Raw genomic sequence first — 24,373 nt, 5'->3', positions numbered from 1 at the left:
CTGCAAAACATAATTCAATGATACAGACAATTGTATACACAGGAATCCAAATACCTGGTTGGATGTGGATAAGAAAACAGTGGAAGAAATCACAAGGAAAAGCATTTTTTCTTCTTATTTCCATTTTTTCTTTTTGTCTTTTTTTCTTTTTTGTTTCTTTTATTTTCTTTCTTTCCTTTTAATTTTTTTCATGATGAAAAAGTTTTGAAGTACACATTTCAAATAATAATATTTTCATTAACTTTTAAATCTTCCAATTTGCACTGATCAGCATGGACTTAGTTTCTGGAACTACCTACTTTTCATTACTCACTGGCGCTTGCACAGACCTCCTGATTTCCAGCAGTAATTGCTGAGATTGCTGTCTTCACCAAAAGAGGTAACAGTTAACAGTGAAGACAAAACTATGGTATCTTGGTTACTTATTGTTTGCAGTAATTAAATGCAATTTACTGCCATATCCTCTACTCTAGTCTTTCATGGATTTTGCATATTAATAAGTTAAAAACTTCCCAGTATTACAATGGATAGGAGACAGTAAAAGTGTCAATGTTTGTTTTAGTAACAGAAGCCTGCGTAAAAGCCAGCATGGGTAAGAACAGGGTGGCATATCTGTTTATTTGGAGTAACACTATTTTAAAAATGAAAACACATTAGATAGATAGGAATAAAAAGCACCTTCTTTTTTCTTCTTAAATATGTAATTATAAATAAACATATCATAAATCTTTATTTCTAAGGCTCTGGTCTGCTTATGTTAGGTCATTAGCAATTTTCCAAAATGTATGTATTGTTGAACATGAGCAACAGAATCCAGAAGAGATACTGCCCTATGTAGAGGAGCAGTGAGCATTCTGCTTTCTTCTGTTGAGTGCAACAGGGCTTCTTCAGCAAATGGAGACAAGATGGGCCACTGTTCCAATGTTTGGCACAGAGTAAGATTAAGAACCAACAAATATAACCATACACCATAGTGTCTGGACATATTTAACAGCAGTAGATGGTAAGAGTCAGTGTGTTTTCTCAGTTATTTTTCAACAAACCATTTTTCTTTGTTGTGTCTCAAATAAAGCAAGCAAGCAAGCTTGGTCCAAAGACTCAGATTTACTATATTCAGTTCTTGGTCAAAATGTGAGGTTTATTTATTTTGAGATATTGCTAGATTTGAGAGCACTTAAGAAATTAATATCAAATGAGGATTTTTTTAAGAATAGCTTGTTACTTTCATATTTGTAGCACATTACAACAACCACTTTGGGTCAAAAACCAGGTGATCATGCCTTTGGAAAAGAGAAAACAGAAACTGTCTTACCCCAATTCTTCCTCCAGTTTGGACCCTTTTTTGAGTGAACTCTGACTTGAAAATCATATGCATTATTCATTTTTCAATACAGTTTGAAAACTTAGCAGCCATAAGTGACTTCTTTTTTTTGTCTTGACTCCTGTAATCTTATCCATTGTTTTTGCTTGTTGGAATTTTTCTATTCTACTTTTCTTTCCCCCTTGCCACCTAAATAAGTATTTTTAATTGGTGAACTAATATCTATTTTTCCTCTCTGAAAGGAGGTACTGCAAAGAAAATATATTCTGGAATTTCTGGATATGAAAGCTTTTCAGCTTGTTCTTCCTTAATGGTCTGTAGTCATAGGGACACCATGTTGAACAGTGTAAATTTGTGGTCTTACAGCTACATCTAGCATAGCTTAGTTTGGAGTTACTCTTTTTCCCTTGGCGTTTACCCACAGAGGAGGGCATCCAGTCTGTAATCATGATTCCATGTTAATTGTGAAATATGAAATAATTACAAAATTTCAGTCAATTTGTTTACTAAATCAAAAGTCAGAGGTTATTTGAATATTCCTTGTATGTGCTTTATTCTGTAGCTCAAGCTTAGTTAACTGTTCACAGTGCAGTGTAGCACACTAGAATCACCTCATCCTTAGAAGCAGTTGTCAGAAAAATATGGGCCTGCCTAGTAGAATGTATTAGCCCAATACATTGTCTCCATTTTATTATGAAGCTGCTGGGGAAGCTGTGATATACAGCACTGTCATTACAGATCTATTGTTAGAAGGGTTCTACAGTCTTCTGTGCGCTGCCATTAATTTATAGCAGTAAACAATATGTAGCTCTCCAACTGCAGCAAAGCAGAATCTTTTAATGAGGTGGATGTTATTACCACAATAAATCAGTGCATTCGTGTAATGTATAATTCAATGTGTGTATTCCCACTGTAACTTCTCTGAGTAAGCTGATAGTGTATCATTGTCAGTGCACAGCTCCATGGTTCTTTTTTTTCCCCTAAGCTTTCTTTCATTTGGGGACTTTTTTTATTTGCTTGCAAATAAATGTGACATGTCTTGATAGTTGTCCTGTTGCAGGCTTCAGAAACCAACTGTAATAATAACAGCCAAAATCAATACTGTGGATTCTGGCTATATGGATCTCTGCATGATACCTTTTTTTTTTTTTTTTTTTTTTTTTGAGAATGAAATCAATTCTAATTGGGTTTAGCTTTATATTCAAGGAATGTAATTCTATAACTATTGATTTGGGCTATACTCATTTGGAGAGTAGTAAAAATAGGGGCAGATAAAGACAGTACATAAAATGTTACAGAACCATATAGCACAACACTATTTCTATTTTTAATTTATATAATTTGTCTACCAATGACCTTCTTTCTTCTTTTTTCCCTCAAGCATAGCTGAGTCTTTAGGGAAAATCAGTACAGATGGAGATTCCAAAATGGTTCTTGCAACAAAGAGACTTCTTGGGGTCAGTTTCATTCTTCCCTGGAATAAATTTGCTAAATCAGATAAAAATCCTTTTATACAGGAACCACTTCTTTTAAAGGGTTATATTTCAAATTAGTGAACTGCAAAAATAGTAATTAACCTAAGATGTTTTCTCTATCCTACTGCAATGTGAAAGCTGCTCTAAGTAAAAAACCCAAGATTAGATCTTAGGTCATTCATAGATCTAATCTATCTTAGAGAGAAAATACTTTGAAGCTTGTATGCCAGATTTCACTGCAAAGAAGCAGTTATTTGAATAATAATAATCTGAATAGCAGACGTAGTTTTTCACTTGAACTATACTTGAATTAATGACTAGGTTAATGATACTTTTGTTCAAGGACTTTTAAAGTTTTTCCTTACCTTGTAGTGTATTCTTAAGTATATTTATTCTTGCAGAACAGAAAGAAGAAAATATTGTTGCATGTTTATTCTTCAGTTATACTTAAATGCACCCATTGTCTGTACAGATGGGCATCATTTACATTAATAGCATACAAACAGTGTGTTCAGTATATATACAAAATTGTATTGCACATACGTTTTGCGTGTATATACAAAGATATTTTACATCTCTTGCAGCATTTTGCATGTAGAATGGCTAAATTCACTTTTGGGTTTCTCAGTGGTTTATGTGACGTATACTCATTTTTCCAAATCCTTTATGTAAAAGTCTGCTGAAGAAATGCACGGCTATATATAAATAAATCCCCGGGTGTCTATGTCCTAGGTAAGCACTAAACAAAGAATAGCAATGTTGGCGAAAGTGTGATAGACTTTTTTAGTCATGCATATGTTATTTGTTTCTTTTATATCAATGTTTTTATATAGAAATTCCTGCTATTTTTTCTCTTGCCAAGTTTCAAGTCTTATCCATTAAGTAAAACTTGTCTTGGGATAGTAAATAGAAAGTGTAGAAACAGGAGCAGTAACATCAAAATTCCAAGTGCACTGTTAATATTCTTCCACCCTATTGGTCACAATTTCCTTCCCCCCTCCAAAGAAAAATATCCAAAGATGTTTCTCATTGTTGCTTACCATTTGCTTAATAGTGTATTCAGCATGCACACGTATCCGCAGGCACGCAAGTTAACAACTCTTTGTCCAAGACATTCCACTGTGAAGTGGTTTTTAGTCGTTGACTTGAATCGGCAGTAAGTAGAAATGAAGCCTATATGAGTGCAGAAGAGACTCTTTTCCAGCCAGCCGTGCGCGTGTGCATGGAATCCTGTTTTGAAGTACACAGATCTGTTCAGGTCCTTCCAGAATCCAGCATCTGTTTTTGCAAAACACCAAACCCAGTCTTCTCCATGCACGTCAATAATTCTCATTACCAAAAAGAGCGAGGGGAGTATGATGTGATAATAGGTCATGTTATCTTTATTTACTTAATGTATTTATTTTTACAAACCTTGTAGCCTATTGGAGCTTTGAACCCAAAGAGAGCAGCGTTCTTTGCTGAGAGATATGAATCATGGGAAGATGATCAGGTTCCCAAATTTCACTATGGCACGCATTACTCAACTGCAAGTTTCGCACTCACATGGTTGTTAAGAATTGTAAGTATTTTTTTTTAAAAATGCTTTTCCTTTAAATGATAACGAAAGCAACAAATGGCTAGGAATGTATAAACTAAAACTCAGTGGCATAGGAGAGTACTGAAATTTTGTAGTAATTGTAATCGGTAACGTAGGATAAATGTATTTGAAAGTTTGAGCGAAAGGTTTTAATTTTAATGGTACAGTCTTTTCAAATCGGTGAAGCTTTTTCTCCTTAAGAATTGCTTTCTAGTGTACATTCTTCTACTGCTTTAAACATGGTTAACTTCCCTTCCTTGCATATTTCCTGACTGGACCATGTACTGAACATTTGTGGTTCTTACTGAATGCCTTTAATTTTCACCTCCTAATGAATGTAAATGAGGTTGTTTCTGATGATCATGAAATTCTGTGATGTAAATAATGTATTTTTTAAAAAACACCCTGCAACTTATATGGAAGTAACTTTTGAGATGCTACATGTTGATATTATTGGTTAAACAATGCATTTTTCTATAAAATTGAAAGACGATTTATCTCCTGGAAAGTAATTTCTTTGGGAAAGCATTAGCAGCACATCATTAATTAAAGCTTGTTAGAATGTACAAGCATACATAAATCCTTGAAGTAATTTATGGCGCTTAGCTAATTTCAAGCAATTATCCACTAATATGTGCTTAAGTGTTCTTAACTAAGAGGAGGCTTTTAAATCTTTCAAACATTTTTCTTCTCTGAATCATAAATTGCATATTAAACAATAACAATCATAAAGGTATTGGTATTGAATGCCACCCTTTTTATTAATAGATTGCCTTGAACAAAATAAAATGCATACGTTATTTTTGTTACATGATAGTTTAAAAAAATATCTAAGGTAAAACTGTTGAGCTTTTTCGTGGTTTCGAGAGCAATTTGTGTCACAATGGACTGTAGCTTCTCCTCCAGCCTGTAAATGTTTTCTTTCATTTTTATTGGCTTTTCTTTACCTGAATATATATGCATGGAGTAGGAATAAAAAGCATTTATTGAAGAAACAAGCATTGGTTTGTATTTCTCATTCTTGGATAATAGAATTAACCCTTTGCGATTAATCATGTGTCTGCCAGAAGAATAGCATCATTAATAACCAAACCCCCAAAGAATAATAAATCCCCTTTTTTTCCCCAAATTCCTAAAGAAATAAATTGCTGTTTTTAATTAATCTTTTTATATATATTTAGGAACCCTTTACAACACTTTTCCTAAATCTACAAGGTGGGAAGTTTGATCATGCAGATAGAACTTTTTCATCTATTTCAAGAGCGTGGCGCAATAGTCAGCGTGACACTTCTGATATCAAGGTAAAAACCTTTCCTGAAAGGTGTTAACATGTTTTATACTGCATCTTCCTTTATTGTAGCTGTGATCATAGGACCACAGGTTATGAAAAAGGGAAGGAAGAAGATTGGGAGCTATTTGGGGAAAGATGCAAGGGAGGTGACACATGGTTTTACTTCTGTTAGAATATTTCAGTGAATTCTGTTGTAAAACTTTAGCCAACTTTTTTAGCCCTGAGACTGAAATAAGGCAAGATTGTCCTTTGAGCTACAGATATGTGTTTCACCATCTTTTTGTTCCTCTGCACAAGTTTTAAGTATAGATTGGTATAACTAGTATAGATTTTTAACCAATAAGTTTCATAAATACTCTGTTCTTGCTTCTGCTCTGCTCAGATAAGAATGTTGCAGTTAATATTCCTATTACTTTATGTGATTTTGGCTCTAGGCATCCAACTTCATTTTTGGGCAATTTCTGCAGTGGCCTATTTCCTTGTTTGACTGTGACAAACAGGAGGAGCTAATTTAGGTGCAGAAGTGGCAAAACCTAGTCTTATGATGAAGAATAAGTAGATGGGGATAAAGTGCTGAGAGGGACATCTGGAATCAGTCTCCAGAAAGACTGTATAGTGGGTAGAGTAACAAAGGGCTACAGAAAGCCAGTGTTTGAGGATACTAAGATGAAACATAGAATTTAGTGTGACATTGAACCTATCCTAACAGGGCCACTGGGCCTGGGAACTGGTGAGTGAACAAGAAGTAGGTGGGAATAGAAGATAAATTAATCTGTTAATTAATTGTTGTATAGAAAGAGACCTAGAATTAACTGGGCCAAGAAGCTAAGGTAGGAGCACATTGCAATGCCAAGGGCAGAGGTTTAGGTAGGTGACCATTGAAGGAAGGAATGAGGTAAACAAATGGAGTCTGGGGTCTGAGGAGTATTTGGAACTGGGGAGGAGGGCAAAGGAGACAAGGATGCTGGCAGTGGTGGGAAAGTTTGTTGATCTCAAATCCAAGACGACAGTAAAATCAGAATTGTTTTTTTAATGGAAGGAAGGATGGAAAAGTAGATTGTGAGGAAAATCATAGTCTAACTCAACAATGTCATGGAACTAGCAAGAGACATAAGTAAAATGAAATAATTCTATAACTACATTCATAGTGAGGAGACAATTAAAGAAAGGGTTGATCTTCAGATTAATAGAATGAGAAAATTGTCAACCGATAGTACTGAAAAAGTAATGGCTTTCTTGCATCTGTGAGTCCCCACCGAAAGAATCAATGGCAATCAGTAACTAGTGGAATTAATAGCACTTAGAAAAAGATATAATGTCTATATCAAATTGGGAAAGAACAGATCACAGTTTCTGATGAGAAAAGGTAACAGACCTTATAAAGAGAGAAGCAGCAGATGATGATCTTAGTTTTTGACATTGTCTCATGAGTGAGCTGGGAAAACTTGGTCTGAAAGAATCTGCTGTATTTGGAGAATAGTTACCAGTGGTTCATTATTAAAATTGGAAAGATGTATTGAGTGGAATTCTTCTTGATGATAACAGGTTAGGCCTCAGTTTCCATTGTTATTGGATTGGAAGTGTAGTGGAATTGGAAGCACTTCTTGCAGAAGGGAAAAATTATTTGAGGAAAGTGTTAGATTAAGTTTATTAGAGAAAAGTGAGAATTGTAATTTTCCTGCAGATTCTCATACAGTTAGGTACAAATAGAACACAAGGAACAATCTGCTGCGCAAAAAAAAAAGATGTAGGATTGTAGTACATCAAAAGTGCACGCGAATTGACAATATTGTGGTATAACAAAAGGTAAGTGACGTTTTGTAGAAGATACATCAACAGGACATAGTGTAACTTACAAAATGTATGAAAGAAGTCTTCAGCTTTGCCTAGCTTTAATAAGGTCTTAGCTGGAGTATTACGTTCATAGTTGTGGCATAGTTGGAGAGAGTCCACGCTGGAACAATGATAACAATGCAAGGTCTTGAAAATAAAATGCAGTGAAAGGTAATGCTTGTTTTTCTTCTAAAGAAGAGAAGATTGAGGAGGAACCTTCTATTACATAGGGACTGCTGCAAGAAAGAAATGAAAAATCTTTGCTGCCCATGCTGGATAGAATAAGAATTAATGGGCTTAAATATCAGGGAGATTTCAATTAGATGTGAAAGTAACCTTTCTAACAGAAGAAATAAAACCGATGAATGCTTCCCTGGCAATTAGTGTAGTGAGGGTTTTTCAGAAATGCTTAGATATCTTTTGGAAATGGTGTGTGTGCAAGCTGGTGCTGCCTTTAGAGGCATCCCTACTGTTACGGATGGTCTCTTGAAGTTGCTTGCAGCTTTCTGAGTCTGTGAATTGCCATGAATTACATTATACTGCTGTGAAGCATTTGAGTGAGTATTAAGATTGACTAGAGGAGTCTGTTCATGAGATTGGATGAGCAGCTAGGAAGGGAGATGAGATAGGATTTCCGTAGAACATCTTGAAAGAATTAGGAAACAAAAAGTTTGGAAATGCACAGAACCATCTTTGTTGGCAGTACCTGTATCCCCAAGTTTCCTGATACTCGGTGTTCTGCCCTACCTTGCAAGTATTTGTGAAATGCATGGCTAAAGTGTCCCATACACCTCTAGAAGTTTTCTACGTGCAGAATTGCAACATGTTAGCTTACTAGTGCTTGAATGTGTTTAGTTGACACATGCATCAAAGAGCCTGAATAAAGTAGATTATTATGTGCTCCTGTAGTTAATGGTAACATCATACTGTATACATGTTTGTAAGTAGAATTATTTACTAACTAATTAAGAAAATTAAAATAGATGTTACTGTCATGATGAAATTAATGACAGCAGTCTTACTTAAATGGTATGTTTTGTGTTACTGTTTTCATATGTCAAGAATATGAAGCAGTAACTTCCATGGGAGACAATCCATGCCTGGCTAGAATGTTTTCTTCACCCATCTTGGATGATGTATGTACGTGTGCACATGCATGTGTGTATTTGGAAAAGAAGGAGGAAGAAGACAGAGGAGGAGTTAGATGAACACAGACCCCTCTGATGTTGATCCTCGCCAAGGGAAATGAAGAGTTTCCAATGTTTATTCTTCCTTTAGAGTTCCTTTCCCACCTACTTTACAGCCAACAAATATTATGAAACACTGAAACACGACACCCATAAGTTTTAGACTTATTCCCTGTAATCTTGGAGTATCATTCTCTGTAATCATTTTATGACAGTACTTTCTCATGGTCTGTCATCACATCATTTGCTATCACCGTTGTGTACAATATTGCAGTAAAGCAAATGCCGTTTTCTGATTCAAGTTGAGTTCTGAAATTATTTCCTTGTAATTCTGGACTGGAAAGCTGCTTTCTGCATCACTAGAGTCAAAGGGATGATGTCTGTAAAATTAAAGGAAGGAAAGCCAGTGTCAACTACTGTCATCAGTGGAGTTCTTAACATTTCTAAATTGTACATTAATAAAGAAATAGTGTCTAGAAAAGCTGTCTAGTTTGTATCCACCTCCTTTTCAAGAGATTAAAAAAACAGAAGTTACATTTTAACCATCTTGTATGGTACTGTACTAGAAATACTTGATCTTAGCAAAACATTTTTAAAAATAGATAGCCTTATGTTCTTTTGATTGTTTCCAGAACTTGGAAGATGCTGCTTACTGGCAAGAGCTTGTGGGATTTCCTTGAATTTTGCAATTTGCAAACACTAATACATTCATGATTATTCTAAGCTTATTCAAAAGCCTTTGACATCTAATTCACTCATTCTTTTCCAGTATCAACTTGTCTTTGGACTGTCTTAATTCGGTCCAAGATTTTGTCCAAAACAACATATGATTTTCCTCTTAGCTCCATGTGCGTAAGAATGTATTGCATGAGCACAGCTCATGCCTGTCTGTGAAGACTATTCAGCTGCATGTAAAATTAAGATTTTACCTTGTCATTTTTAAGAAAATTATGCTCTTGAAGCGCAGTTTACTTTTTTCACAGAAAGTTTAATAAGAAATGTATTTTCTTGGATTCTCATTTAAGAGACATTGTCATGTATTACAGTGTGGTTATTACATATTTTTAAATCTGTATCTTCTGTATGGCTATTATAATCCAACGTTAACTGAATGCAGCTGGCTTATTGGAAAAGCTGTTTTGTTTTAAGAACAATTTTTATTGTTACATTTACATGGAAATTAGGCAGAGCTGAGATGAAAAACAATAATATCAAGCAAATAATAACAGCATTTAAGTAAAAGCTAGCCTTCTAGAAAGTCTTCATACAGAGATCTCTGCATTATGTTCTAACCTTTCACCTCCACAGGAAACAGTTTTCTATCTTTAACAAAGTTATGAGATACATCCTGAATTTTTTTATTTGCAGCAGGCCAGTCAGCTTGACTGAGCGACTAAACATTTAAATGCGTTAAAATAATTAGGAATTTCCCTTTTTTATTGGATAGGTAGGCTACATTTTACTGTTCTGTCTAGTATTTATTAGCAGATTCCTTAACTGAATTCTTCAATCTTTCTGCTTCCCTTTCCAGTGTTTCAGGTGGGGCTGTTATATTGCTTTTTGGGCTGAATATTAAATATTTTTAAAGTTGAAAAGATCCACTTGACTTGTGTTGAGGTATTATTATTTTCATTGTGATCTGTTTGAGGTTGAGCAATATGTAACCAAGAAGAATGTCTTACTGTATGTTTTAATTATATATTTAAAACACTATATATAACTGTATATTTACAGATGTTTTTTGTTCTGCTGTGGATGAATATTCTGACTAAAGTAATTGTCTAAGTTGAAACTTCATTTGAAATACTAATCCATTTTTTTATTTCAACTTTGAATTTTGCTTGTATACTTGTTCTGAGGCAGCTGATTCCTTCAAAGATGAGTGCGGTTCTAGGTGTGATGGGGAGACTGCCACGTACTTAAGCGCAAAAAACACTTGGCTCTTTTAAAGACAACATAGAGCTTGTTTGTGTTCAACAGGATATTCACTCTGGGAGTAGCCTTATGAACAAGAAAATTATTTTAGCTATAAAAGATGTCTTTGTGAGATGTGAGGAACAAAAATTATTTCAGGGGAGTCACTAGTTAGTTGCGGACTTGAGACAGATTGAATGGCTTGAGGGAGAAATTTCTTGAAAGTGTAGGTATAGATGGCATGGAAATGACTTTGCTGTAGTATTTGGCTGTCCATACCATTCAATCCATGGCAAACACAGGGTAAAAACATTTATTTCTCAACAAGTGAAAGGGTTTTACGCTTTACCTTGTGTTTCTGATGGGCTGAGAACATAAACTTAGTCAGCTATTGTGGCTGATTAAATATTAGGGTTTTTTGACCATAAGCTCTCTGGATTCTTGTTGATACTTCTACAACTGATGAAAACCTAGCCGTTTAATGCATCGATTTATAGAAATACAAAGGATTTTGGAAGCCACTTTTAAGACCATGAAAGTGGCAGGCCAAAGTGAATGCTACTGCATCTTGATGCATGGGGAGTAGGGGACAGCAAGGAAAAAGAAGGGTTTATTCTTATTCCAGCTGAAAAAAATGTGAATTTTTAGAACCATTGAAGTGATTACAGTAAATTATTTCTCCTTGCTTCTTGTGTGAAGAGAATGAATGTAGTTATTGATGCTCGCTGTCCTACGACTATTGTTAATCTTAGATGGAGGCATCATACATTACAAGGAGGAGTAGTGTGAGCTAGCTTTGGAAGCAACTCTTGTTGGCTGGTATCACTTCAACAGAGAAAGCTAAAGCATATGTGTGGTCACAACCAATCTTTGTCAATATCCTGTGAAAGCCTTGGGTCGATGATCAAAGCAGGAGACTAATGCTGCACTGTAGTATAACCTTTGGTTGAACTTTTCAAATTTTGATTTCAAGAGGTGATATGTTGCATAAAATTTAATTTCCTAGTTCACCCCTGTCCATTTATTTAAGCAATGCAAATTAAATCCTTTGGAAGTTTGGTAGTGTCTCACTACCACTCTGGCATTGTTATTTACTAATGAGCTCAGCACTGTTGCCTTTAAATGATTAACCATGTGTTTTTAAGTTAAATCTTCTGCACTGAAGAGTATTAAATGTATTTCAATTCTGTGAGAGTACCACTTGGTGCCTTTAAAGTACTAGATAGGCATGACCATTAACTCATTTAGTTACTTCTTAATTTACATTATTAGTGCAAACAATCCTGGTTAGTTTTGTTAGTATTGTACAAAAAGCAAACATGAATAACCTGGCAGTGTTTAACAGAACAATAGTGTAGTGTGGGGCTTGGACTAAGTTCTGGAATCAGAAGTTTGTTCTTTTGTGTTGCTGTTTTTCTTTGATGAATGTGTAGATTTGCACATACGTGTTCCAAAGCAGTTGTTATTTCTGGTTTGGTAACTAACCTGTTGCAATAAAAGTATTTATCATTATTTACAACAGCATATTGTTACCCATGTTGTTCTTTGCATGTATTTTCTCTTTTACAAGTGTAGTATTTTGCTGATTTGTTTTTTTCCTTAATACCGTATATATGTTTTTTCAAGATCGTTTGAAATTCTCATGCTGTCCTCCAAACAGCTATGTTGCCTTCTTAGTGTCATCTGGAATTTTATTCCTGCACCATCTATGCCAGGTCATTAATGAGATTATTGACTGGTATTAGGAGCAGGCAGACCCCATTACTGTGTCCTCCCAGTTTGACAGTGAACTATTGATAACTACTCTTGGAATATGGATTTCCAGCTTGGGTACTCCCACATTATTGTAACCTAATCTCATCTCCACTTCTCTACTTTGCTTATAAGAATGTCATGGGAGACTGAGACAGTCTCAGAGGTCTTTCTCAAAAGTGAAGCAACATCTTACCTCTTTTTCTCTCACCATCCACTGTTGCAGTTACCTTTTGAAAAGAAAATTAGATTGGCTTAATGCGATTGATTTTTTTTTTTAACCATTTTTAATGAAGTTACTAGTATAGAGTTATGTATTGTTCTTCATGCCTTTTCCTCTACTGCTTTGTGTGTGTTCCTTTTTCATGTGCTTATGGATTGGGGTTTTTTTTTTTGGTGCATTTGATTAGTTTTGTTCCAAAGGAGATGCTAGAAGACCATGAACTTACAGAAAACATTAGTAAGCTCCAATTATGCTGTTCCAGATTGTTCCATCATAAAATGGGTACTAATTTATGAAAGTCAATCTTAACGATGTGGCACACATCAGTGACAGCTATTGTAAGGCTAGTGTGATGGTATGGAATACCTGAATTCGTGTCTCATACAGGTGTGTTTGGCAAGTTACGATCCTTTATCTCATCCTAAGTTGCTCATAGTATAGAATAGCTTATTTTTTAGGTAAAGAAATACTGTTTTGGCAAGGTAACTGTGTTATAAATCTCATTAGCATCACATAATTTTGGACAATTTTTCTTTAAATAAAGCTTCATCTTTAAAGTCTGTTTGAATTCTAACAGTATTAAACAATGTCTGCTATCATTGTCTTGGGTTTCTAGAAGTGTACTAGTGTTCTAAAGTGGGTATCTGGTGTATATAAACACTAGTAAGATTGGGGGAGAATGGGTTTGGCCAAGATTCTTCAGGAGTGTCCTTGGAGGGGACAGCGTGGGAAGCAGGAGAATGCTAAAAAGACATCATGATTTCATTATGAATAGGATACTAAATTATAACTTAAGTCATAATTATGGGTCTAAAATGTTGTCTCAAACTGTAGACTGTAATAAACAAAGAGTTCTGAAAGTAGCTCTCTCTCTTCTCAATTTTCATCCATTTTCTAATTCTTTGCCTCTAAGTCATCTCTGTGCTAGTAACTAAAGTTGATCCTGGACAAAAACGTTCTTGCTAGGATCAGCCTATGCAAACTGACAGTGCCAACTTTGAACTAGAGTTAGCCTGTACTAAACCTAGGATTCTCCTGGTCGTAGGACATTCTCAAAATCTATATCTGCAGATATCATAGTGCTGTTATGTACTGTTCTTCAGGTTGTGTAAATTGTTCTTAAAAGGGATAAAGAAAACATCGGCTACAAGTATGCAATATTTAACAAGATTTGTTGAGTTTCGGTGCCATGACTTCTTAATTAGTGGCATTAAAATATAGCTAATGCATCTCATTAAAATTATTGAAATATTTAAAATCAAAGGAATAGTTGCAGTAAAGTAAAAGCAAAATTAAGTCATTTAATACATTAATCTCATTGGAGAGATGCTCAGATAATGACGTAATGTCGCCATGTACCTCAGTCTTTACTATTTCTTAACTTTTCTTCCTTTCCAGTGCATATTTTGAATGAAGTAAGAACTTTCAAAGTTTACACAACTAAAAGCCATCCAGGCTAAAGTTTTCAGCCTTTCTTAAAGGCCTGTGCAAAACATTTATTAAAAAAAAAAAAAATCCATTGACTTCTGATAAAAAAATGATACAGAAATTCAGTCATGATATGTCTGGAAAAAAGATAGGAAAAAAAAGACATGTAATTGCATCTCTTTTTCACATACTTTTACTGAAAGAAGCACATCCAGGGACACTTTTGAGTATCCACAGGAATTACTGGGTCCTCTTTTTATTAGAGTGTTAAACCTGCTCCTGTCTGTGGGTCCTGATGTATTTTATCCAAACAAGTGCAAACTCTGTGCCGAAAATCTTTGTTATGGCAGACAAGTTATATTCTATTTATATTATGTTACAGATCTGTCACGAAATTAAAATATTGGTAGTCTTGCCTGCAGTCATAGATACTACGTAGTTTCTGTGACTGTTACGCGGATTACTAAGCCATTATTGTGTCACATGTATTCAGTGTGGATTTATTCTTTCAAGCATGAGATTCATCAAGTCTTCAAGAAGTTGATCATTGAACTTTAGGGCAATTAACATTAAGGTGGACATTGGGAAGATTCTGTTTACCTAATAATACATCAGGTTTTGTATGTTTGGAAAAGGTTATTAATAGTGGTAATGTTCTATAAAGGAAAAATAAATCCTTCTCTGCAAGTATTAGAACAGATGATGCTTTGTCTCCTCTGGATTTGCCTCTTGCAATTGATTGACTTGTTTGTCAGAACGGCTGCAAGCCTCAAATTAAGAATTGCTCAGTGATGGGACATTTGTTATGGTGTCCTCTCTGTAGCTTCTGTGGAGACTACTAAAATGTGAACTGCTGCACTTACTGGGCCCCTCAAGACGCACACATGTAAAGGCTCTACTCGCCTGCTTATTGTTTTTTAAACTTCTAGGAACTTATCTTTATAGCCTGCTGTGAAATTTGCTAAAATTGACCAAGAAACTGAAAATGTTTTTGGAGGAAATGGAGGTCGCCGTCAATAGGCTGATGAGCACATGTGAGCTGCAGGTCTGAATACAACTTACTGAAAGGCATATTAAGCAATATGTTTAAACCTTATTATACTAGGTACTAGAGGCAAGAAACTAGAGCTCCAAGCTGCTGGAACATTCAGAAACTGGAGGATGACAAATTTCATGCCTTTCTCTAAAATATATCTTAAAAAAAAAGTTGAAGCTCTGCAAAATGGCAACTCATGCTTATTGAAACAGGCTGCCTAACATAAGCGTGCCTAAGACACCCTGTAACCTGATAAGCTTTTCTACATATGCTTTGCATTGTTTTATGCTTCTCCATCTAATAGTCGGGAGTTTCAAAAGTTACAAGGAATAAAGTTGCTGCCAAACTGGCAACATTACCTTTGTATAGGAGAAATTTCATGTCATATTAGTAGTGAGGTCAAAGGTGTCCAAGAGCAATGACTAGCAAAATTCAGAAGCAGGTACACAGTAATTGAGATTTTTAGCCATAAACTGTATGGCTGGTGTAGCAAAACTTTTAACATATTTAGGATGCAGATCTTTGGTTTTCATGAAAGATTTTTCAGCATAATTGTGCCAAAATCCATAACAGGGAAATACTTACCTAAGTAAAAAAAAAATAAATATTCTAAGTTCAGTCAGATCCATGTATGGTAATCTGTGGGAATTGCAGTAGTTAAAAATAGAGACATCTGGGTGTATAGATCAGAAAGTTCCATCTAGTATCTGTCGTCTGCTTCTTTTATACCCAGTAATAGTCGTACTGAACATGAAACAAATACTTTTAATATCTGCTCCAAACTTTTTGTGTAGCTGTTGAAATAAAAAACCCCTTCAAGTAAATTATGGACAAATTTGCCAAAGTCCAAAGGAAAATGACCAGAGATCTAGGAAATGAGACTGGTGGTACAAAGTTGAAGGTTTTAGTTTGTTTCCTTTGGAGAAAAAAGGAACAAGGACAGAAACGTAAAGTGCTTTGGCAGTGGCAGTTGTACTGCTTTCACCTTGCCGGGGGTTTTGGCTGGCAGGCACAGTGCACAGCAACTGCTGCTTGTAGTCAGTCTGAACAGGGCAAGGAAGGGGCTCCAGCTGCAGCAAAAGCAGCCTGGGTGTTAGGAAGACCTTCCAGTGGTGTGAACAGATGAGTACCAGAAATTTGTAGGATCCCCATCACTGAAAATTTTAAAAGAACAAGGCAGAGAAACATCTTCCGAGAATACCTGATTATAATTGTCTGTGAAGGGAAAGGTGGACAAGGTGACCTTTCAAGGTTTTATCTAGACCTTCTTATGATTCAATATAGTCCTCTCCACCCCCAGTTAATTTAAAAAAAGTGGAGGAAAGGAATGTAATTATATACACAACTTTTCTTCCTCTTTCTCTGTCAAATTAACCTGAACTACATATTGCATAGTGTGTAAATACAATCAATAAATACCATTGCATACTTTTACATATGTCTTCAGTAAAAAGTAAAATAATTTTGTGTATATCTAATCCATGTATTGAGTAACAGGATTTTAGTGCCTTAAAAATGCTTTTTTTTATGCAATAAAGTATTGACTTAATAAAATCTACTTATTGATCAATAATGAATCAGCTACTAATTGTGATTATCATGTATTTCATTAATCTACTAAATAATAATCTGGAATTTTTATAATTTTCTTTGCTTAATTTTAAATTATTGAAGATTTTTTTATAGTTTTCTTAAACTAGGAAATATTTGAAATATAACCTCTTTGAACTTTAACAGGATCATTAGACATTCATAAAATTAATTTCTTCATTAATTCAGTTTAGAATTTTAATGGCAACCTGTTGAAGTATTTTTCTTACAAGTTGGGAGAATTTCAAGCAGCGTCTTGAGGCAATTTCTTAGATCTGTGAGAAGTAACACACATACAGCAGATGGAGGGAAACTCATGGGTACTTAGAAATTATACTTTCCCACAGTCATCAAAGCGATTACATTGACGTGTGATGAAAAAATGAAATTTGAATTCATTTAATATATTAGTATATATTTTTGAATGCCATTTAAGTCCCCTAACAGGAAATAAAGTGTGGCAATATGAATAAAACCCTGGACTTCTAATATGCATTTTTAGTATTTTGTTTGACAGGTTATATATAGGCTTAATATTGTTTAATGTGATTGTCAAATAATGTAGTTTGAAAATTTGGTATCTTATAAATGTTTTAATATGGTTAGGGAATCTGCGTCACTGTTTCCAGACACCTTTGCAGATGATGTAACTCTGCTTCAAAAGGCATCCGTCTATTATTTCCTAAACAAAAGAAAAGAATAAAATAACATTTCATTAAATTAAAGAAACAACGTATCTTATATAGATTTTTTTTATGGTGGTGGCAAACATGAAAATGAATTATCAGCATTAAACTGACATTCTGTTGATATTGTTTGTAAGAAAAATCTTTTTAGTGAAGTTTCCTTAGGAATTATTGTTGCTATGTGGTAGAGGGCATTTTTGTTAGAGAAAAATTGTATTTTAATTATACGCAGAGTTTTATAAGCATTTTAATATGGTAAATTTTATCTTTAATTTTTTAAAAGCAATATATACCACTATAAATACTGTGTGTTAGATTCATGGTGATATTCACGGTGAGCTCCTTCATCAGTTGTAATGAAATCATGGCAGAAGGAGTGAAATGTTGCTTATCATAAGGATATCTGTGTCTACCCTATGGAACGGTGAATTCCAATAGAGGAATTTCTGAAACTAATTTTCAACACAATTGTGCTAAAGCAAAAGCTTCAACAAATCATACAGATGTTTTTGTTTTTCCGTGAAATCATATAAAAAAAAGAAATGTGGGACAATTTTACTGTTTCTGTACATGTGGTGAGTGCATACAATTTCAGAAAGGATTCAGTAGAATTAGAAAAAGTATGAAGGCAAACAAAATGGTTCGTCAGAAGGGAAGACCTCCAGAGGGAGCGAATCTAAATTGACTAGAGTCCTTTAGCTTGCAAAAAGATACCACTGAGGAAGAATGTGATGAGATAGGTCTATCGTATCCAGAAGGGCATATAGAAGAGTGAATAAGGAATTAATATTTACTGTTTTTCACATTGTGGGTACTAGAACCATCCACTGGAACTGTTAGGAAGCAGTTTTAGAATAACCAAAGGAAAAACCTTTGTAGACGAAACCAGTGTGGAACCCATGATTAATGATTTTAAAAATCAGAAGTATTAGTTCAAAACCATTTAACTGTAAGAAGATGACATGATACATGTGGAAAGGCTGTATTTGCCCTGTGTTAGTCTTCCAGTCCTTGTCACTGTTCCAGGTGAGATACTAAACGGTCCTTCAGTCTGGCCCCTCGTGGCTGGTCCTGCATCTTCATGTGCTATTTGTGTGAAACCACAAGTAACTCCTTCCTCCCGCCCTCAAAAAACACGCAAAAAGTGCATTAATTTGTCTTTTTAATGTTCTCAGGTGTCCAAGAAGTTCCGTTATTAATGAAGTTAGACACATGAGTCAGCATCTGCTATCTTACTCTCAATTTAAACATGTAGTGTGAATATTTTAAGAAAAAAGGAGAAGGACCCTATAAGTAGAGTTGAGAAGGACTGTTAAGGACTGCAGTTACCCAATACATGAAGAATATTTGTAAGTTTGATAAAAATTCAGTATTTTACCATCAGGTTTGTTCACTGGTTTTAGGAAAAACTGTTGGCCTTTAACTAATGTCGCCATTTTCACCTGTATAAAGCCATTGAAAATCGGCGCTAAATACTACTCAATTAGAATGGTCCAGTGTATCTGTTTGCCCCCCTTTTCCCATGTGTAAATGCTAGCACATGCTCAAGATAAGAAAATCAGATCCTCTAGAAGCTCCTTTTGTAAAAATATATCGTTGTGGTGACAGTGAAAAACTTTCTGAAAACTCCTTTCTGTAGTAATGAAGTAACGTTTTATGAAAAGTTTCTAATAGTCAAACTAACAGAAGTTACTGATAATTTTTAAGTTTCCAGGCAGCATATTGTTTCTGTGTAATCTAATGAAAACAATGTGTGTTCTAGAAAGCCAAATGTTTTCTGATCTTGAAAGAAACTAATGAATAGCTGTACAGAGATATATATATATAAAAAAACCCAAAACAAAACATCAGTAACATATGTAATGAGCTTATGTTTTAAGTATTCAGAATCATGGTATGGTTTCATATTTGTGGTGCACGCTGCGATCGATTTAATAGTCCGGTGTCTCTGCTTTTTCTTTGTTAGTTTCTGTCCATGAGGATAAAAACTACAGAAACTTCAGTGTTAGGGTACTTTCTTTTTTACAAACGTTTATCCTTGCTACATTCTTGTTCTTTCACTTATCCAATTAAATAGTTTCGAATCTCTTTTTTATCAAGTACTTGTCAAGCATTTGGTACAGAAGCATGTTTTTACCCTGCCTAGTTAATTAAGGTGACTGTAAACAAAAAGATGTACAATTCAAAGCCAAGCAGTGTTTCACACAAGGATGGAGGTGATAATAGCTTAATTCCTGCTTGATCTTTCCTGTCTTTGCCCTGGCTACTTCGGATTGACCTTGTCCGCAATCTGATGACCTCCCTATTGCTCTCAGCCATTTGGAAAGCTGCTCATGCCATAGCTGGCCCTGGGGGGCTATCTGGGAGACCCCTGATCCATTGACCCATGTCAAGACTGGGTTTCAGATCTGATCTACTGAGCTTCTGACGTCGCTACACACTACACCCGCTGTAGACAAAGCCAGTGGGGCAGTCTGATTTTTTTTCTACTTCTGAAGTAGTGTGCAGTTTGCACTTGCTGTATGGCAGAGCATTTTTACACCAGTCATTTGCTATGAAATACACTTCCTGAAGCCATTACATGTATTGATCCTTTCTTTACAAAGGAAGTAAATTCTCTAATTCAGTGGCTCAATTTTTCTAAATCCATCAAATTGCCAGGTTTATTGGCTGTATTTAAGTCTTAACATCAAGTTCCACCAAAAAAAAAAAAAAAAAGCACCTTTAAAATATATTAAGGGCACAAATATATGTTATGCCTTAATAGGCTTTTTCTATTAAGTGTTATGCCAGGACTTTGCAGACATTTATAAAAGTGTGCAAATAAGGTTCTAATCACATTAACTTAGATATGCTTATGTATATCCTACTGCACATTTTACAAAATAAATGACAACTGACAAAGTTGATGTCTGTTTACGAAACAGGGAAACACTCCGGTTATCCAGGAGAAAATCCTTATGTTTTGGAGCTTAATTTTGCTTCCTAGCATGTTGGGTTCAATTCTGCGCTATTTTCTGTACCATTTTCTGATGAAAAAATTCTTCGTTTGGCCATTACTATAACTTTGTTTTTCTCATAAGACTTGGGAATTCGAATTCCTTTGCTGTATGTGCTTGCATTTTTTCCTCAACCGTGTTTAGTGTAGCAGGCTCTGCCTGCAGAAGTGCCAGGACTGGCCAGCCGTGGAGGTGTTAAATGCCACGTTCCAGTCCTGCTCAGCACAGGCCTATAGAGCACGCTTGTTTAAAGCCGGGATGATCCTGACAAGGAATTTAGCACATACACAGGCCTTGTAACCATGTGAAATTCCTTCCTTTTTTTCTCATGTGTGTGTTTGTGTGTCTATGAAATTATGCATGATTCTTCCCTGTAATTATAGACTGGGCACATAATTCAGTTAACGAGCTTTCCATGAAAGGAAAATAGTGACTTGATTCAGCTTTGACTGTGGGTTTGCTGGGTTTTTTCCTGAACATGTGGTATACCTCCAGGTATTTTAGAATTTACAAAAAAAGTTACTTCTGAGCATTGAACAATCTTAGATAATAGCCTAAACATAAAGTTCTTAGACCCCTGATGTTAGAGAGAATAAGAATATAACTGGGGTTTACACCTTTGTAGTTAATACGTATGACTTTACTTTCACCCAAACTATGGACTGCCGTTTGTGCGTTAACACTTTAAAATGTGGATTGTATTAAAATGTGAAAGAAGCAGTTTTCCCCAACTTCTTAACATCCTTGGTTGTCTGTTGCTTTCCACTAAAAATTATTTGTACTACGTGGTGTTCACTACTTTAGTTTTATAAGTTTCTCTGTGCATAATATGCACTCAAAACCAATGTTATGACTTGTTTTGTTTTAAAGCCTGTTGTGTCTTAGTTCTTTGTCCTGTAAAAGCATGATAAGGCCTTATCGTATCTAAAGGTTTAAATTTTAGAAAGTATAGAAGAGGGGATTTCCCCCCTCGGGGCGGGGGGGGGGGGGGGATGTCTGTGGGAAGATTTTGTATATTCTCTTTGCCTAATGCCATTCTAATAATTATTTTTTTAACACGACAAAGTGCATCCTCTGTCAGAATTTATAACATGGCATTGTTTTTCATTTATCTATAGGAACTGATTCCTGAATTCTATTACCTCCCAGAGATATTTGTCAACAGCAACAATTACAATCTGGGAGTGATGGATGATGGAACAGTTGTGTCTGATGTTGAACTTCCACCATGGGCCAAAACCCCAGAAGAATTTGTTCGCATAAACAGACTGGTAAGATGGCTATCTTCTATTGTCTGTCAAGTAACATTTGTCTTGCAAGATTCTTCTGAAATGGTTTGGATCTTTGCTTGCAATATATAGCTATTTATAATGTACGTAGGACTATGGCTGAAATAATTTGAAGAAATGTTAGATTTACAAGTTTTGAAGAAAAAAGGCATATAGCATTGCTCATTCTTTAGAATTGCTCAAAGAAAGTTTGAGTGTGGTCTAAATACAGAGGAGATCTTAGCCTATTTGTATGTCAGCTCTTGTGGTGCTAAAGAGCTAATAAAATCATCACTTTACAGAAGACTTGAAAAAGCTTATTTAATCATGGAAATATTTGTCACTCTGATTACTTAAATGTAATTTTAGGGTTTTTTAATTTTAGTATCCCTTTAACTCCAAAGATTAGTGAATGCCTCAGGAAAGAAAGCTGCATTTTAAATCTTCTGCCACCTCTTCCATTTCTTCCATTAAATTGATATTTTTCCAAGCGGTTTTTACAAGAAAATAAAACTGAATTCTCCATTGCCTGCTTCCTTCCCCAAACCTGTATTACTGTTTTCTTCCCTGTTTTGGAAAGTTCTGTTGTTAAACTAAGGACTTCTTTTTTTTAAATAAATCTTGAAAAATGATGTTGCAGTTTTCATGTGGTAGTCAGCTAACTGGGAAATACTGAATTAAGGCATGGAAACTGTACAAAACTTTTCAGATACCAGACTTAGACTTGATAACGTCCTGGTATTCCTAAGTTAGAAAATGGGAATTGAAAAAGTTCTGTTGTTGGCAGAATATCAGACCTGATATTCATAAAACTGCAGAACAGTCACATCAGAAGAAATCTGTGATTTATAAGTTGTCAGAATGCTTTACACTGCACTTTTACTGGTCATGTGATACCGTGGTCTTCAGAAATGTTATTTGGCCTAGATTTCTGCAGGCAGTTGTGGGGTGCACCATAATAATCACAAATTATGTTAGGTGAATTTAGTGTTTTGCTTCATATAGAAGTATGTGCAAATTCTATTTAAATGAGGTATGAAATACACTAACATTTAGCAGGACTACTTGGCAAACCACATTCAAACGCAACTTTTGATCTTAAAGTTGCGCTGATAGGTAGTAGGTTAGGGAGTCAGCCTGACACCTTTCTGAGCTTGGCATGCGTTGGTGATGCAGGATAACCTGAGAAATGAAAAGCTGTGTTCTTAAGCAGACTTGTCAAAGACAGCCTGTGGCCTTGATCTCTCACAACTGTGGTGTTTTAGCTTTTGCCTAAAATACAGTTCTCATTCTGTTGATTACAGATCCGTCTTTCCCCACTGTGAAGTTATTCTCCGTCCTAATCCTCCGCTAGGATTTTAGCTCTTAATTTTCTTTTCCTCATTTCTAGCCTTGGTGCCAGGTTTTTCTCACCCTCACCTCTCTGTACACTCTGACCTACCCTTCCCTCATCTTTCCATCATTTCCCAAAGCCTTTGCTACTACTGTCTGCCTTCCTTGCAGCTCTCTTTGATATCTCTCACTTGTGCTATATACTCAGGATGAAGTGCTTCATCAGCAGGAAGCAGCTGCTTTTTGATTATTACTGTTAAACTCTTGGGCACAAAATGGAAAATCCCTTTAAAGTCTTCTCTTAGAGTAATGATCTCATTCCATATTCCAAATGTATTTTTTTCTTTTTATGTACAATCCACAATAAGTGCATCTTTATTTTATTAAATCCTGATAAAAAGCAGTTCAGAACACTCTAGAATGAGGGAAGTGCTTGTTACATATCCAAAACTTTCATTTCAAGAAAACGTAATGTGAAAACAGCAGTATGTTAACTTTTGTATATTTGAGTGATGAAGATTAAAATTACTTTGTCATTTCCTTAATTTCACTCAGCATTTCTTATGAAACTGAAATACCATATTTATTATCTAAACAAAATTAATGTTTCCTTCTCATCTACTTTTTTTCCCCCAAGTAATTATTCATTAGTGATTGTGAATTTTGAAACTATTTTAATCAAAAAGACTTTGCTTGGCTTCATAACTTCTGCTGTGGAAGTAGACCTTGCAGCACCACTTACCAAATGGCGTATTGAAAGAACATACAAAGCTGGCCATAAATTAGAGTTTTTCAGAACAAAGAACTTTTACAGGAACATGCAATTTTCAAGTATCACATGAGTGGACAGAACAGAATATTTTTTTTTAAGGCTGAAGTTAATTACAAAAATAAGAAACAATTTACCAAGTGATCGTGTATTAAAGTGTGTCAGACACCATCCCTTGTGGTGACACCAGGTCCCTGATACTGTTGCTATAATTCAGGTATCCAGTTTTGGTCAGTCTGGTAGCATTAAATTTTAACCTCTGTGCCAATGAATTGCGTTAACTGATTTAGTGTGCCCTAGTTAACCTTATCATGGTGGTGGTGGCCCTGTGAGTGCTGGTATGGGTGATGGCCTCGGGAATCTGCTGGTTTTGCAGTGGAATAAAACTGAGAAAATTACATGCAAATATTAAATTGCCTTTTCCTGTTAATACTTGGTGGATTGGATAGCATCAGCATCAAATCAGCATCATTTTATTTTTAAGTAGAATAGGTGTGTTTAGGAAGAATGCTTAAACCTCATTTCCTCACAAATACAATCAAAAAAGAGCTTGCTACAATGTGGCTTGGGCTGATTCATTCAGCTAATATTTCCTTACAGCTTCCTGGTTCAGACAAAATAGTGATTATAGTATTTTAAGTGCTCATTTTGTAAGCTATCACACATAGATATTTTTTACCTTTGCATTCC

At 35.2% G+C, this 24,373-nt stretch overlaps 1 protein-coding gene across 3 annotated transcripts in view; it reads left to right on the top strand.

The window, feature by feature from the left end:
* The window catches only part of LRBA (LPS responsive beige-like anchor protein), a 419,285-nt gene that overhangs the window by 299,694 nt on the left and 95,218 nt on the right, over positions 1 to 24,373 (top strand). For all 3 annotated transcript variants that reach the window (XM_075751281.1, XM_075751280.1, XM_075751282.1), the window contains 3 exons: positions 4,217 to 4,357; positions 5,557 to 5,676; positions 21,433 to 21,585. In XM_075751281.1, the coding sequence (XP_075607396.1) occupies positions 4,217 to 4,357; positions 5,557 to 5,676; positions 21,433 to 21,585 (414 nt within the window). The remainder of the gene's footprint in view (positions 1 to 4,216; positions 4,358 to 5,556; positions 5,677 to 21,432; positions 21,586 to 24,373) is intronic.

This window comes from Balearica regulorum, chromosome 4 (assembly GCF_011004875.1).
Source record: "Balearica regulorum gibbericeps isolate bBalReg1 chromosome 4, bBalReg1.pri, whole genome shotgun sequence".
Taxonomy (NCBI): Eukaryota; Metazoa; Chordata; class Aves; order Gruiformes; family Gruidae; genus Balearica; species Balearica regulorum.
This window is presented reverse-complemented; position numbering and strand designations above follow the sequence as displayed.